Source organism: Pristiophorus japonicus, chromosome 4, assembly GCF_044704955.1.
Source record: "Pristiophorus japonicus isolate sPriJap1 chromosome 4, sPriJap1.hap1, whole genome shotgun sequence".
NCBI lineage: Eukaryota > Metazoa > Chordata > Chondrichthyes > Pristiophoridae > Pristiophorus > Pristiophorus japonicus.
The window spans coordinates 263,180,718-263,193,812 of NC_091980.1; the positions used below are offsets into that span (position 1 = coordinate 263,180,718).

The 13,095-nt window shown below is 46.5% G+C and overlaps 1 protein-coding gene across 1 annotated transcript in view; it reads left to right on the forward strand.

The window, feature by feature from the left end:
• mdga2a (MAM domain containing glycosylphosphatidylinositol anchor 2a) overlaps positions 1-13,095 on the forward strand; it is an 842,847-nt gene that overhangs the window by 91,602 nt on the left and 738,150 nt on the right. Inside the window, exon 5 of the mRNA XM_070877927.1 lies at positions 12,848-13,044. Coding sequence (XP_070734028.1) covers positions 12,848-13,044 — 197 coding nt within the window. The remainder of the gene's footprint in view (positions 1-12,847; positions 13,045-13,095) is intronic.

The following is a 13,095-nucleotide window of genomic DNA, read 5'->3' on the forward strand; positions in this document are numbered from 1 at the left end:
ACTAGGCTCACAACTGCATACCTCATCGTGGATGACCGAGACCCATCTTACTGGGGTTTTATTGAGTCTTGTGAATATCACTTGACTGGCTAAGCCACTCACAATGCAATAGCTCTACAAACCTGTGAGCATATAGTCAAAGGTGTATACATTACAGACGCCAAGCCGAAGAAGGTAATATTAGTAGGTCAAAGACATGAGTTTTAAGGAGGGTCTCAATAGGAAAGAGGTAAAGCGACAGAGGAATTTGGGGAGGAAATTCCACAATGTGGGGCCTAGGCGACTGAAGTCAAAGCCGGCGATGGTGGGGTGAAGGCAGGGATGCACTATGGGCTGATGTCAGAGGAACAGAGAGTTTAAAAGAGCAGCAGTTGTAGTGCTGGAGGAAGTTACAGATACAGTGAAAGGGGTGAAGCCATGGGACCATTTGTATATGGGGATGAGAATTTTAAATTGGAGACCTTGGGGGACTAGTAACCAGTGTAAGTCAACAAGGACTGGGGCGAGGTGGGTGATGGGCATGAGGGATAGGATACAGGAAGCAGAATTTTATGTGAGCCAAGATTTATGAACGATTTAGGATGGAAGGCCAGCCAGAAGAGCATTGGAATAGTGGGGTCTGGAGGTGACAGCGTCTTAGCAGCAGGAGGGCCTGAGGTAGGGGCAAAGACAGGTGATGTTATGGAAGTGGTATCAGGCAGTCTTTGTAATGGAGAGGGGGACAGAATCTCAGCTTGGGGTTTAACAGGATGCAGAGGTTGCGAGCAGTCTGGCTCCGCTTGTTTCCAAAGGAGCGGAGAATTAAAGTGGCAGGCGACTGAAAGCTTGGGGGTCACGCTTACAGACTGAACAGAGATGTTCTGCAAAGCGGACACCCAATCGCCGTTTGCCTGTCACTTTATTTCTCTGCTCCACTCCCACTCTGATCTCTCCGACCTCAGCCTCTTACATCGTTCCAATGAAGCTGAATGAAGAACAACACCTCATCTTTCATTTAGACACTTTACAGCCTTCTGAACTCAACATTGAGTTCAACAATTTCAGACCATAGCCTCTGCCCGTATTTATTTCCCTTTCTTTTTTACGCTCCCCTTTTTTTCTCTCTTCCATGTTAGCTGGTGATGATTCTGCCATTCACACCATATCTAGACTCATCTTTTGTTTCTTAACTTGTCTCATTACCATCCCATTTTTGTCCATCAACTCTTTTGTCTCTTAGGGCTAGAACTTCCATTACATTGCCGCCCGGTTTTTCGGTGGTATTGGTTGTTTTGGGCGAGAACTGGGTCATTGAAAATTTCCACAGCTGAGTTCCACCGGCGGTTTTGAAGTTCAGCTGGTGAGCGGACTGCCGGCATGCACCATCCATAGACCGCTACCGCCTGATTTTTGGCTCAGCGGTGACCCGTAGGTAAGTTTGAAAAAAGAACGGCCATGAGAAGCAGCGGGAGCTGGGCGGTGCTGGGTGGTAGGTATGTAGCCCTGTAAAAAAAGGTACGTAAATGAGTTTTTAATAATTATTTTAATATTTTCTTGCAGTGTTTAAAGTGAAAAGGGTCCTGAGAATGTTTTTCTGATTTTTTTTGTTTTACGTTTTCTGAAAAAATATTTTTCGTGTTTTTCTCCTCCTAGGCCCAACCCGCAGCCTCAGTGTAAATTTTAGTAATTATCGGCATTTTTTTTTAAGGACTGCCCAATTGGCCCATGATTCCATTTTCCGCCAAGAATTGGGGTGTAAGGTCTATTTTTTTTGCTGGGCGGATTTTTTTTTTAATTGAATTTTTCATCAGCGATAATTTGAGAATCTTAGCGGTATTTTGGGCGGCAATTCGGCGCTGGCGGATTTTTTGGAAATTCTAGCCCATAATCTCCTGCCTTCCACCTATCACAGATCTTCCTTTTTGTTCTTTCCTCCCCTCCTCCTTTCCCTGCCCCTGCACTTCCTTAAGAATCTGTTCTATCTCTGACTTTCCCAGTTCTGATGAAGGGTCACAGATCTGAAAATTTAATTCAATTAAAGGGATTGGATTTGGAATAATGGGCGTGAGGATTCAAACAATTAAATGAGTGGTACTGCAGTTTGGGTGAGGTGATTTATTTTGTGCCTGACTAATGCTCTAAAATAATTATTCACTAATAGCCAAATAACTACAATTTCTGCAATCAGTATTGTGTGGGTGTCCTTTGTCTTCATGTAAATCATCTATATAATAGATACTAGATAGTAAATTGATTGAAGAGTTCACATGATCTCTTTCTTTCTCTCCCTCCTTTTTCCTTTCACCTCCTGTGCAGCTCAGAAGCCAGATTTGTAGCTATAACCATTTGCTTTTTGCAAAAATGATTTCATCTGTCCCCGTTTATGAAATGGAGGGCAGGGGCTCAACTGACTGGGAGAGAGCCTCATGCAGTGAAGAAGCAGGGGCCTTGAGCATGTGCTAGGATGAACTCTAGAGTCTGAGACTGGGAAGAAGTGAGGGAGCCACGTTATGAGGAGGAGAGGCAATGGCTTGGTTATGGTTGGTGTGCTGGCGTGAATGTAGAGGCAGAACAGGAGCTCAGCTGGACCCAGAAGCCTCTGTTTATCATCTCAATAACTATCTCATTTGTTCCTTTAATATCCTCATAATGGGCCCAACTTTGGCCACGACTTGCATCAATTTTTTGGAGTAAGTTTAAAAAATGCCATTTTCCCCCCAAAATTTGCTCCAGAGTAAGTCAGTTAGGTATGATTTTTTTCAGGTTAGTTTTTTTTTCAAAAGGGGGCGTTCCCAGACACTTACGCCAGTCTTGGCCATATCTGCTACTTTGACCAGCAAAAACCGACTCCAAATCAACTTCGGTCAGCGTTTGTGGCTCGCTCTAAAAAACCTTGCAGGCAGTGAAGAAAAAGCAGTGCACATTCGGCAGACATTAGGGATAGGGAAGGGAAGGGAACTGGAGAGGACCTCAACAACCAAGCACCAAACATTGCAAGAAAAAGCTCAAACAATTAAAATACTAATAAAAATGAAGTAAATCCTACCGGAGAAATGCGAGCTGCTGGCTGCGATGTCACGGGGGTTGGCGGGGGGTGGGGGGGGTTAGCTAGAGAGAGAGAGAGAGAGAGAGAGAGAGATGCTGGTATACAAAACTCTCTTTCTTACATCCCCCCAACACTCTTTCTCTCACCCCCTCCCAAAACTCTCCTCCTTCCCCCCCCCATACACTCTCTCCCTGCCCCAATACACTCTTTCTCTCCCCCCCAATACACTCTTTTTCTCCCCCCTCTCAATACACTCTCTCTTTCCCCCCCAATACACTCTTTCTCTTTCACCCCCCCCCCGCAATACACTCTTTCTCTTCCCTCCCCACCAATGCACTCTTTCTCTTCCCCCCCCGCAATACACTCTTTCTCTTCCCTCCCCCCCAATGCACTCTTTCTCTTCCCCCCCCCCGCAATACACTTTCTCTTCCCCCCCCAATACACTCTTTCTCTTCCCTCCCCGCCAATACACTCTTTCTCTTCCCCCCCCCCCCGCAATACACTCTTTCTCTTCCCTCCCCCCAATACACTCTTTCTCTTCGCCCCCCCGCAATACACTCTTTCTCTTCCCTCCCCCCAATACACTCTTTCTCTCTCTTTCTCTCCCCCCCAATACACTCTATTTCTCCACCCCTCTCAAACACTCTTTTTCTACCCCCCCTCTCATATACTCTCTCCCCCCCCCTCAATATACCTCTCCCCCCCCAATACACTTTCTCTTTCCACCCCCCAATACACTCTTTCTCTTTCCCCCAATACACTCTTTCTCTCCCCCCCCGCAATACACTTTCTCTTTCCACCCCCCAATTACACTCTTTCTCTTTCCCCCAATACACTCTTTCTCTCCCCCCCCCAATACACTCTTTCTCTTTCCCCCAATACACTCTTTCTCTCCCACCCTCAATACACTCTTTCTCTTTCCCCCCAATACACTCTTTCTCTCCCACCCCCCAATACACTCTTTCTCTCCCCCCAATACACTCTTTCTCTCCCCCCAATACACTCTTTCTCTCCCTCCCCCCCCCGCAATACATTCTTTCTCTTTCCCCCCCAATACACTTTCTCTTTCCACCCCCCCAATACACTCTTTCTCTCCCCCCAATACAATCTTTCTCTCCCCCCCCCAATACACTCTTTCTTTCCCCCACCAATACACTCTCTTTATTTCCCCGCCCCAATACACTCATTTTCTCCCCCCCCCTTTCAATACACTCTTTCTCTCCCCCCCCCCACAATACACTCTCTCTCCCCCCCCCCCAATACACTCTTTTTCTCCCCCCCTCTCAATACACTCTTTTTCTCCCCCCCTCTCAATACACTCTCTCCCCCCCCCACAATACACTCTTTCTCTCCCCCCCAATACACTCTTTTTCCCCCCCTCTCTCAATACACTCTTTTTCTCCCCCCGCTCTCAATACACTCTTTCTCTCCCCCCAATACACTCTTTCTCCCCCCCCCCATACACTTTCTCTTTCCACCCCCCCAATACATTCTTTCTCTCCCTCCCCCCCCCCCCCCACCGGAATACATTCTTTCTCTTCCCTCGGCTCCCCCCCCCAAAAACGCTCCTCCTCCCAGCCCCTCACCCCCAATCAAAACTCTGAAGCACACACAACCAATAAATAAAAAATAAAACCGAAGTCCTACCTCGCCCGGGAACTCAGCGGGCCGGCTGGCCAGTGCGAGAGACCACTCGGCCGGGGATATGGTGCAGCGAGATCGGGGCGTCCCTTCGGCCGGGGATAGGGACTGCGAGCATCGGGTCCTGCTCACAGCCCGCAGGACACGCTGGGAGGGCAGGAGCGTGCGCGCTGGTGCCGGCAGTGCTTTCTGCACTGGCCTGTTACTCCATGCCGCCCCTCCCCCCTTCAGACTGCACACCACACCACGACTCTGAGGACTCCGAAGAACGGCCAGGATGGGGCCCCTTTTTTCCGGTGCCCTTTCCAGTGCGCAAAGTCGGCGCACTTAAGGTAAGTGCACCGAAAAAAAGGGTTGGGCAAAGTTGGGCCCATTATCTTCAACAGTCTTCTATTCTCGCCACTACTGGTAATAATAGCATTTCCATGGTCTCGAATCGGGTGGCCATGAACCAAGGTATATTGGCAAGCAATTAGCTTGGCTATCCATTGCCAAATTTGGCTCAATCACCTCAAAGTCTACTGTCATTCCCTTTACATGGATAAGTTCTTGTAGCTTCCCTCCATGTTTGTTTATTCATGAACAAGGCCCATGACCTTATTGTGGATAATTGCACTGACAGCATGACTTTGCCAGAAACGTGGCTCAGGATGCTGACCCCTTGCCTCCCCACCTGGTTATACATTCCATAGCCTGTCCTGCCCACACTGCCACGGGGGCAGTGTGGCTCTTATCACTAAATCTCACCTGGGTCTCTCCCCCTACTTCTCTGTCACCTTCTCCTCCATTGAGCACCTCGCCTCCTTCCACCCTTCTCATCTTGCCTTTAAATTTCTCATTCTCGACCACCATCCCAATGCTCCACCTCAAGTTTCTCATGAAAATATCCTCCCTCCTTCCCTCCCTCAGCTTCTGAATTAAGTGACTCCTCATTCTTGATGATTTCAATCTCTATCTCAGCTCACCTTGCCCTCCTCTGATTTCACTGTCCACCTGTAACTTCTTCCTCCATATCAATTCTCCGACCCATATTCATGGTCAGCCCCTCAACCTTGCTGTTTCTTCTGGTCTCTCTAGTCCCATTGCCTCGATCACAGAAAAGACCATCTTTGATCACTTCCTTTATTTCCTCAACGCATACATCAGCCTACCCATTTGAACCCCACTTCCTTCTGCATCCACACTCAAATAAACATGACCTCATTTTGAAATCCTTTCACTGCCTTGTCCACCACCATGATTTCCTCGAGCTCTAGGGCTGCGATTTCACCTACCTCGGCGGGGCGGGGACGGGATGGGCAATGTCGGTGTAGGGTCCTGACCCCGCTGCTGTCTCCATCCCGGCCTCCCACATGACTTTCCCCTGATGGGGCTTGTTAAGCCCGCCCAACGACGTTCCCAGCCAATTAAAAGGAAGCACGTCTGATGACGTCACTTGATAATGTGTCATCTGCCGGTTTTCTTAAAGGGACCACGTGCAAATTAATTTTGACAGCTGTGCTCTCAGTATTCTACAGCATTGAGGTGCTGCAAACACTGACAAGCACTACACAGAGGTGCAGGGTTGGGCCCAGGCAATCTCTAACAAGAAAGCATAACCACCTCCCCTTCATGGGAACAGTTTCTCTCTATCTACTCTGTCCAGACCCCTCATGATTTTGAACACCTCTATCAAATCTCGTCTCAATCTTCTCTGCTTCAAGGAGAATAATCCCAGCTTCTCCAGTCTATTAACATAACTGAAGTCCCTGATTCCTGGAATAATTCGCACTTTCTCTAAGGCCTTCACATCCTTCCTAGCGTGAACTACCCAGAATTGGACACAATAGTCCAGTTGGGACTGAACCAGTGTTTTATACAGGTTCTTCATAATTTCCACACTTTTGTACTCTATAACCTGACTTTGAGTTAGCATCCAACTAGAGGAGATCAAAAACTTGTCTGCTGTGTCCTAACTTGCACCGAGTTCCTTTCACCCATCACCCCTGTACTCGCTGACCTACATTGACCTACGGTTAAGCAGCTCCTTGATTTCAAAATTCTCACCTTGTTTACAAATCCCTCCATGGCCTTGCCCCTCCCTATCTCTGTAATCTCCGCCAGACCCGCAACCCCGCGAGATGTCTCTGCTCCTCTAATTTTGCCCTCTTGAGCAACCCTGATTACAATTGCTTAACCATTGGTGGTCGTGCCTTCTGTTGCCTAGGCCCTAAGCTCTGGAATTCCCCCCCTTCCCACCTCTTTTTCCTCCTTCAAGATGCTCCTTTAAACCTACCTCTTCTCTGTCATAATTTCTCCTTGTGTGACTCGGTGACAATTTTTAAAATCTCATAATACTCCTGTGAAGCGCCTTGGGATGTTTCAGTACATTTATGGCACTATATAAATACAAGTTGTTGATGTTGATGTGCTATGTATTTTCAATATTTTACCTTTATTTCAGATTTCCAGCATTTGCAGTTTTGCTTTTATTATAATACACAATATCATCGTCATCCATCATAGGTAGTCCCTCGAAATCGAGGAAGACTTGCTTCCACTCTGAAAGTGAGTTCTCAGGTGCTGAACAATCCAATACAGAAATTACAGTCTCTGTCACAGGTGGGACAGACAGTCATTGAAAGGAAAGGTGGGTGGGGAGTCTGGTTTGCCGCATGCTACTTCCGCTGCCTGCGCTTGTTTTCTGCATGCTCTCGGCGACAAGACTCGAGGTGCTCAGCCCCCTCCCGGATGCTCTTCCTCCACTTAGGGTAGTCTTTGGCCAGGGACTCCCAGGTGTCGGTGGGGATGTTGCACTTCATCAGGGAGGCTTTAAGGGTGTCCTTGAATCGATTCCTCAGCTCACATGGGGATCGCTTGCTGTGTAGGAGTTCCAAGTAGAGCGCTTGCTTTGGGAGTCTTGTGTCAGACATGTGGATAACGTGGCAGGCCCAACAGAGCTGGTCGAGTGTGTTCAGTGCTTCGATGCTGGGGATGTTGGCCTGATGGAAAACACTGACGTTGGTGCGTCTGTTCTCCCAGGGGATTTGCAGGATCTTGCGAAAACATCGCTGGTGGCATTTCTTCAGCAATTTGAGGTGTCTACTGTATATGGTCCACGTCTCTGAGCCATACAGGAGGGCGGATATCTCTACAGCCCTTTAGACCATAAGCTTGGTGCCAGATTTGAGGGCCTGCTCTTCGAACACTTTCTTCCTCAGGCGACCGAAGGCTGCACTGGCACACTGGAGGTGGTGTTGGACCTCGTTGTCGATGACTGCCCTTGCTGATACTAGGCTCCCGAAGTATGGAAAGTGGTCCGTGTTGTCCAAGGCAGCACCGTGGGAGCAGTACTGTGTGGCGGGGTCAGGTTGGTGGAGGACCATTGTCTTACAGATGTTTAGTGTAAGGCCCAAGCTTTTGTATGCCTCAGTGAAGGTGTTGATGATGACTTGGAGTTGAGCCTCTGAATGTGCGCAGACGCAAATGTCGTCCACGTACTGTAGTTCAACAAAAGCAGACATTGATGAGGAGATTCAACACTGCTTCCAGTGCGCCAGCGCAGCCGTCGGCCACCTGAGAAAAAGTGTTCGAAGACCAAGCCCTCAAATCTATCACCAAGCTCATGGTCTACAGGGCTGTAGTAATATCTACCCTCCTGTATGGCTCAGAGACATGGACCATGTACAATAGAAACAGCAAGTCGCTGGAGAAATACCACCAACGATGTCTCTGCAAGATCCTGCAAATCCCCTGGGAGGACAGACGCACCAAGATCAGTGTCTCGTCCAAGCCAACATCCCCAACATTGAAGCACTGACCATACTTGATCAGCTCCGCTGGGCAGGCCACATTGTCCGCATGCCAGACACGAGATTCCCAAAGCAAGCGATCTACTCAGAACTCCTTCATGGCAAACGAGTCAAAGGTGGACAGAGTAAACATTACAAGGACACCCTCAAAGCCCCTCTGATAAAGTGCAACATCCCCACCGACGCCTTGGAGCCCCTGGCCAAAGACCGCCCTAAGTGGAGGAAGTGCATCCGGGAGGGCACTGAGTGCCTCGAGTGTCATCACTGATTGCATGCAGAAGACAAGTGCAGGCAGCGGAAAGAACATGCGGCAAACCTGTCCCACCCTCCCTTACGCTCAATGACTGTCAGTCCTACCTGTGGAAGGGACTATGGCTCTCGTATTGGACTGTTCAGCCACCTAAGGACTCATTCTAAGAGTGGAAGCAAGTCTTCCTCGATTTCGAGGGACTGCCTATGCTGCTGCTGATGATGATGATGACTGTAGTTCGATGACAAAGGATGGGATGGTCTTGGATCTAGCTTGGAGTCGACAAAGGTTGAACAGGTTCCCACTGGTTCTATAGTTTAGTCCCACTCTAGCGGGGAGCTTGTTGAGTGTGAGATGGTGCATTACAGCGAAGAAGATCGAGGAGAGGGTTGGCGTGATGGTACACAATGTAATGGGCAAATAAGACCCTACTCTCCCAGAGAATGGGGAGGATTGTCAGTGTTGTTACAATGTTACAATATTAAGTTTAATGACAGACACATTAAGAGCTACCATTCTAACATTCTGTTTGCATCCGAGCATTCTTCATCTTAACATGAAGGGTTATCGCTCATTGGAATTTTCATGGAGAGAAAGGACAATAAACAACCTCTTGAATAACATTAACAAGGACGATTTGGCATTACACTTTGGTTTCTGTACATAAATCCCCATAATGCAATCGGGAAGACGCCAAGGAGAGACCATTGTCTCTTCACTCTTGCACACATGCTAATGAGCACAGAACAGCGCTGGCACTAGTCTGTGAATAGTCCATCTATCTACCTCTCTACTAACTAAAGCATAAGTACAGGAAGCCTAAAATAAATTCATTCATCAGAGACTAATGAGGTGATTGAAGACAACTGTTCAGATGAGGAAAATGGACACTTTTGAAAATGAAATGTGGTTCAGCTTCATAGATGTGGAAATCTTGTTCTGAAGAAACCACAATAGCAAGGCAATCATCCATCTTATTTCTAAGTTATATTTTCAATAGCTCTTACCACAATCTTAAGAAATAAAATATTGCATTGACTGATTTGTTCTGAAAAATGTAATAAGTACAGAATATTCGCCTATGTAAATTTCAATAGAATAAGGAGTCTTTAGTCCTATAACTCAAGCTAGAATAAGATTTGGATTACATTTTAGGTTTTAATGCAATTGTTTTAGCTATAGTTTTATAACTGCATTGTGGGTCAAAGCAATCCATATTAAAAAAATAGAATTACTTCTGTTAATGATTATTGCAAATTAGCTTCCTTGGTATGAGAGTCAATCATGTTTCAACACCAGCCTAGTTCATCCTCGTATTTTGTTTCACTTTGTGTGGGTTGAGTATTTCATTTATTTTCTGTGTATGGTCAACGACCATGAGTTTTATCACTTTTTTTTAAGTACTTTGATGCCTAGGTTGTGTTTTGGAAAATAACCTCCATTTATAGAACAATGTTTAATATGCTTTCCTGGTCATTTTTATCCAAAAAGTATGGCATGAACAAACCAACTAAAAGATACTTAATAAAAAAATGAAAGCTTGCTGGCCCAAGGATTTTCCCTATCATTTAACTTTGCAGTATGCCTTGCTCCAGTGCAATGCAACAATCCTTCATTGTATTAATGGGGCAATTAAAGTTGGGGTTAACATATAAAATATTCATTACCTTTGAAAGGACGAATAATTTGATTAGCTTGAGTTCAAAGCCTGCTGCAGTCCGCTTGCTGCAAAAGCTTCCCTTCAAGATGCTGCTGACTAAACACACTTGCCCTGTTTACCTTAAGTCATATAAAAATGTAATAAATCAACTTCACAAATTATTACAGTGGGACAAGACAAATGCCAGAGCTTCACCTTCCCACAGTGTGATGTGTTGCAGTTAAATGAGGTGCAGTACTTAGCAACCTGGCCAGGAATTCATCATGATATTTCTCACAATAGGCTGTCAGATCTAAGTGACGACAGCTGTTTGACTCAAATTTGTGGTTCTTGTCTAATGAGGTGAGCACTCATCCCTTTGGTACACCACTGGATTATTGTAAGCACGTAGTATTTTGTTTTTAATGCACTGCACTGCTACAAAGCTTGTATGTCAACCGTCAGTCTGGAATGACTTGCAATGACTTTGATATACAGTTATTGACCAGTAATAAGTGTTTCAGCTGCAAGTTGTTTGTTTTCCAACTCTCTTTAATTACTATCTGAGCCCTCTGTTGAATAATTAGACATGACTAAAGAGACCTTGAGTAACTTTTTAGCAATTATTGACCAGCAATACATTTTAATTACTTTGAAGCATGGTGATTTCAAACATGGATGGCACAGGCAATGCTTGTCTTTGTTATTTATTTATTTAAGTAGCAATGGTTATGTTCTTCAGTGAAGCCTTGAAGTAGAAGATTATAGTGTAACATTTTCATTCTCAAGCACTTCGTATTCAACTGAGACTATTGGGAACCTTCGGAGTGATACATTTTAAAACCTACTTGCAACAGAGGGATTTAGAGATAGCTGATTTGGTTGAGATCCACTGTGTTCATAACCATATTAAAACCTGGTGTTATAGAAAATTGCTAGCTGCACGTTTTTATTGGCCCCGATATTAATTTGGAGGTGGCAAAGAAGCGGGGCCTCAGGTTGGCATTCGGGAAACCTGGAAGAACGGGTTTCCTTCTGGTCTTGCCGAATTTAACGGCAAGACCTGATTAGTAGTTTTGAAATCAATTTCCTGACCGCAGCCAGCTCGACTGAGAGGCTGGCAGGCTGTCGGGTAGGTAGGCCGCAGCCGCGGAGCTGAGTGGAGAGGAGGGAGGGAGAGATCAGGGATTGTGGTGGGGGGTGGGGTGACATTGTGGAAGAGGCCAAGAGAGATCGGAGGAGGAGCAGAGAAGATCATGGAAGGGGCCCGTGGGCAGCATGGAGCGGGGCGGGGGGGGGGGGGCAGGAGGACATTGTGGGCCGTTGTGGACATCGGTTCGAAGGGGGAAGGGGGTTTGCTTAGCAGGCTGGTGGGGGGAAGCATTCCTGCACCTTCTGGCCCACAAGCAGTGCTGGTAAAGCACTTGCCTGTTCCATGCAGCAGTCCTTTCCTTCCTTTAACTGCTGGGTTTCCCTGAGGTCGGGGAAACCCAGCCGGCCAGGGTTAAATCTGAAACGGAGAAAACAGTTGCGTCATGCAGCCTCATTACCATATTTGAATGAATGACCCGCCTCATGGGAGAAGATTGGTCACCTGCCCTCTGTGTGGGGGACCTGACCCATCCACCTCCATGGCACGAACCTGGTATTGCAGTACTTCCAGGAACGGTGCAGTGGCTCTAGGCCTTTTGGCTAAGAGCATTGGCGCAGAGTGATCCTTGGCGTGTGCAAGGTGACCTCTGGCGTTTGTGATTTGACAAAGAATTGGAACGATTGGCTACGAATTTCAAAAAAAAAAAATACTGGAAGCGGGCGGGTTCGAGGTGGGTTAGGTTGAGGTTTGAGATATTTTATATTTTTACTTCCCACTCGATCCAATCCACCTGCTTTTGGGGGTTAAAATTCCCCCCATTGTGTCCAGATTGTTCAAGACTACAGATGGTGTTATGTGTGTGGCCACTCCCCTGGAGATCAAATCTCTCTTGTTTGTTGCTTGTAAGGATCCTAGTTTGGACTGTCTAAATCCAGTTCCTACTGCATACAGTAAAATCTGCCTCGAGCTGGATGGTAGTCAGCACCAAACTGACAAACCCGCTCAGAGAGACCTCAGACTACCAAGTATCGCACTGATGCAGTTGGGAGCGGTTTTCTGAAGTTGGGCCTGAGACACTTATTTTGGGCAGGGTTGAGGGAGCTTTTCATTCTCTGGAAATGTTTGCTGTTGGCACAGGATTTGAACAAAATTGAAAATATTCTGTTTCCTACCTCTGGCATTATTCACCTTGATGATCACGACATTCACATAAAGGGATAATTAATTCCCGTCCCCCCCCCATTACTATATTTCAGCAGCAAGTTACATGGAGCGGTATTAATCTTAAGCTTCTGCTCGGACTAGACTTTTTGTCCATTAACTATGATTCAAAATCCAGTAACACTATTAGAAATGATTGATATTAAAAGCCAAGCAACTCAATTGTACCCTTTTTTGTCTCTTGCAGATTTGGATGACCCTGTACTGACGGTACATCAGAGTATAGGCGAAGCAAAGGAACAGTTTTACTTTGAAAGAACTGTGTTCCTTAGGTGTTCAGTCAATTCAAATCCTCCCGTCCGATACAGCTGGCGTCGAGGAAGAGAAATTCTGTCACAGGGCTCAGACAAGGGGGTTGAGATCTACGAGCCATTTTTTACCCAGGTACAATATAAAACTTTCTGTCTGTGACTGAACAAAGTATCTGAATCCCAT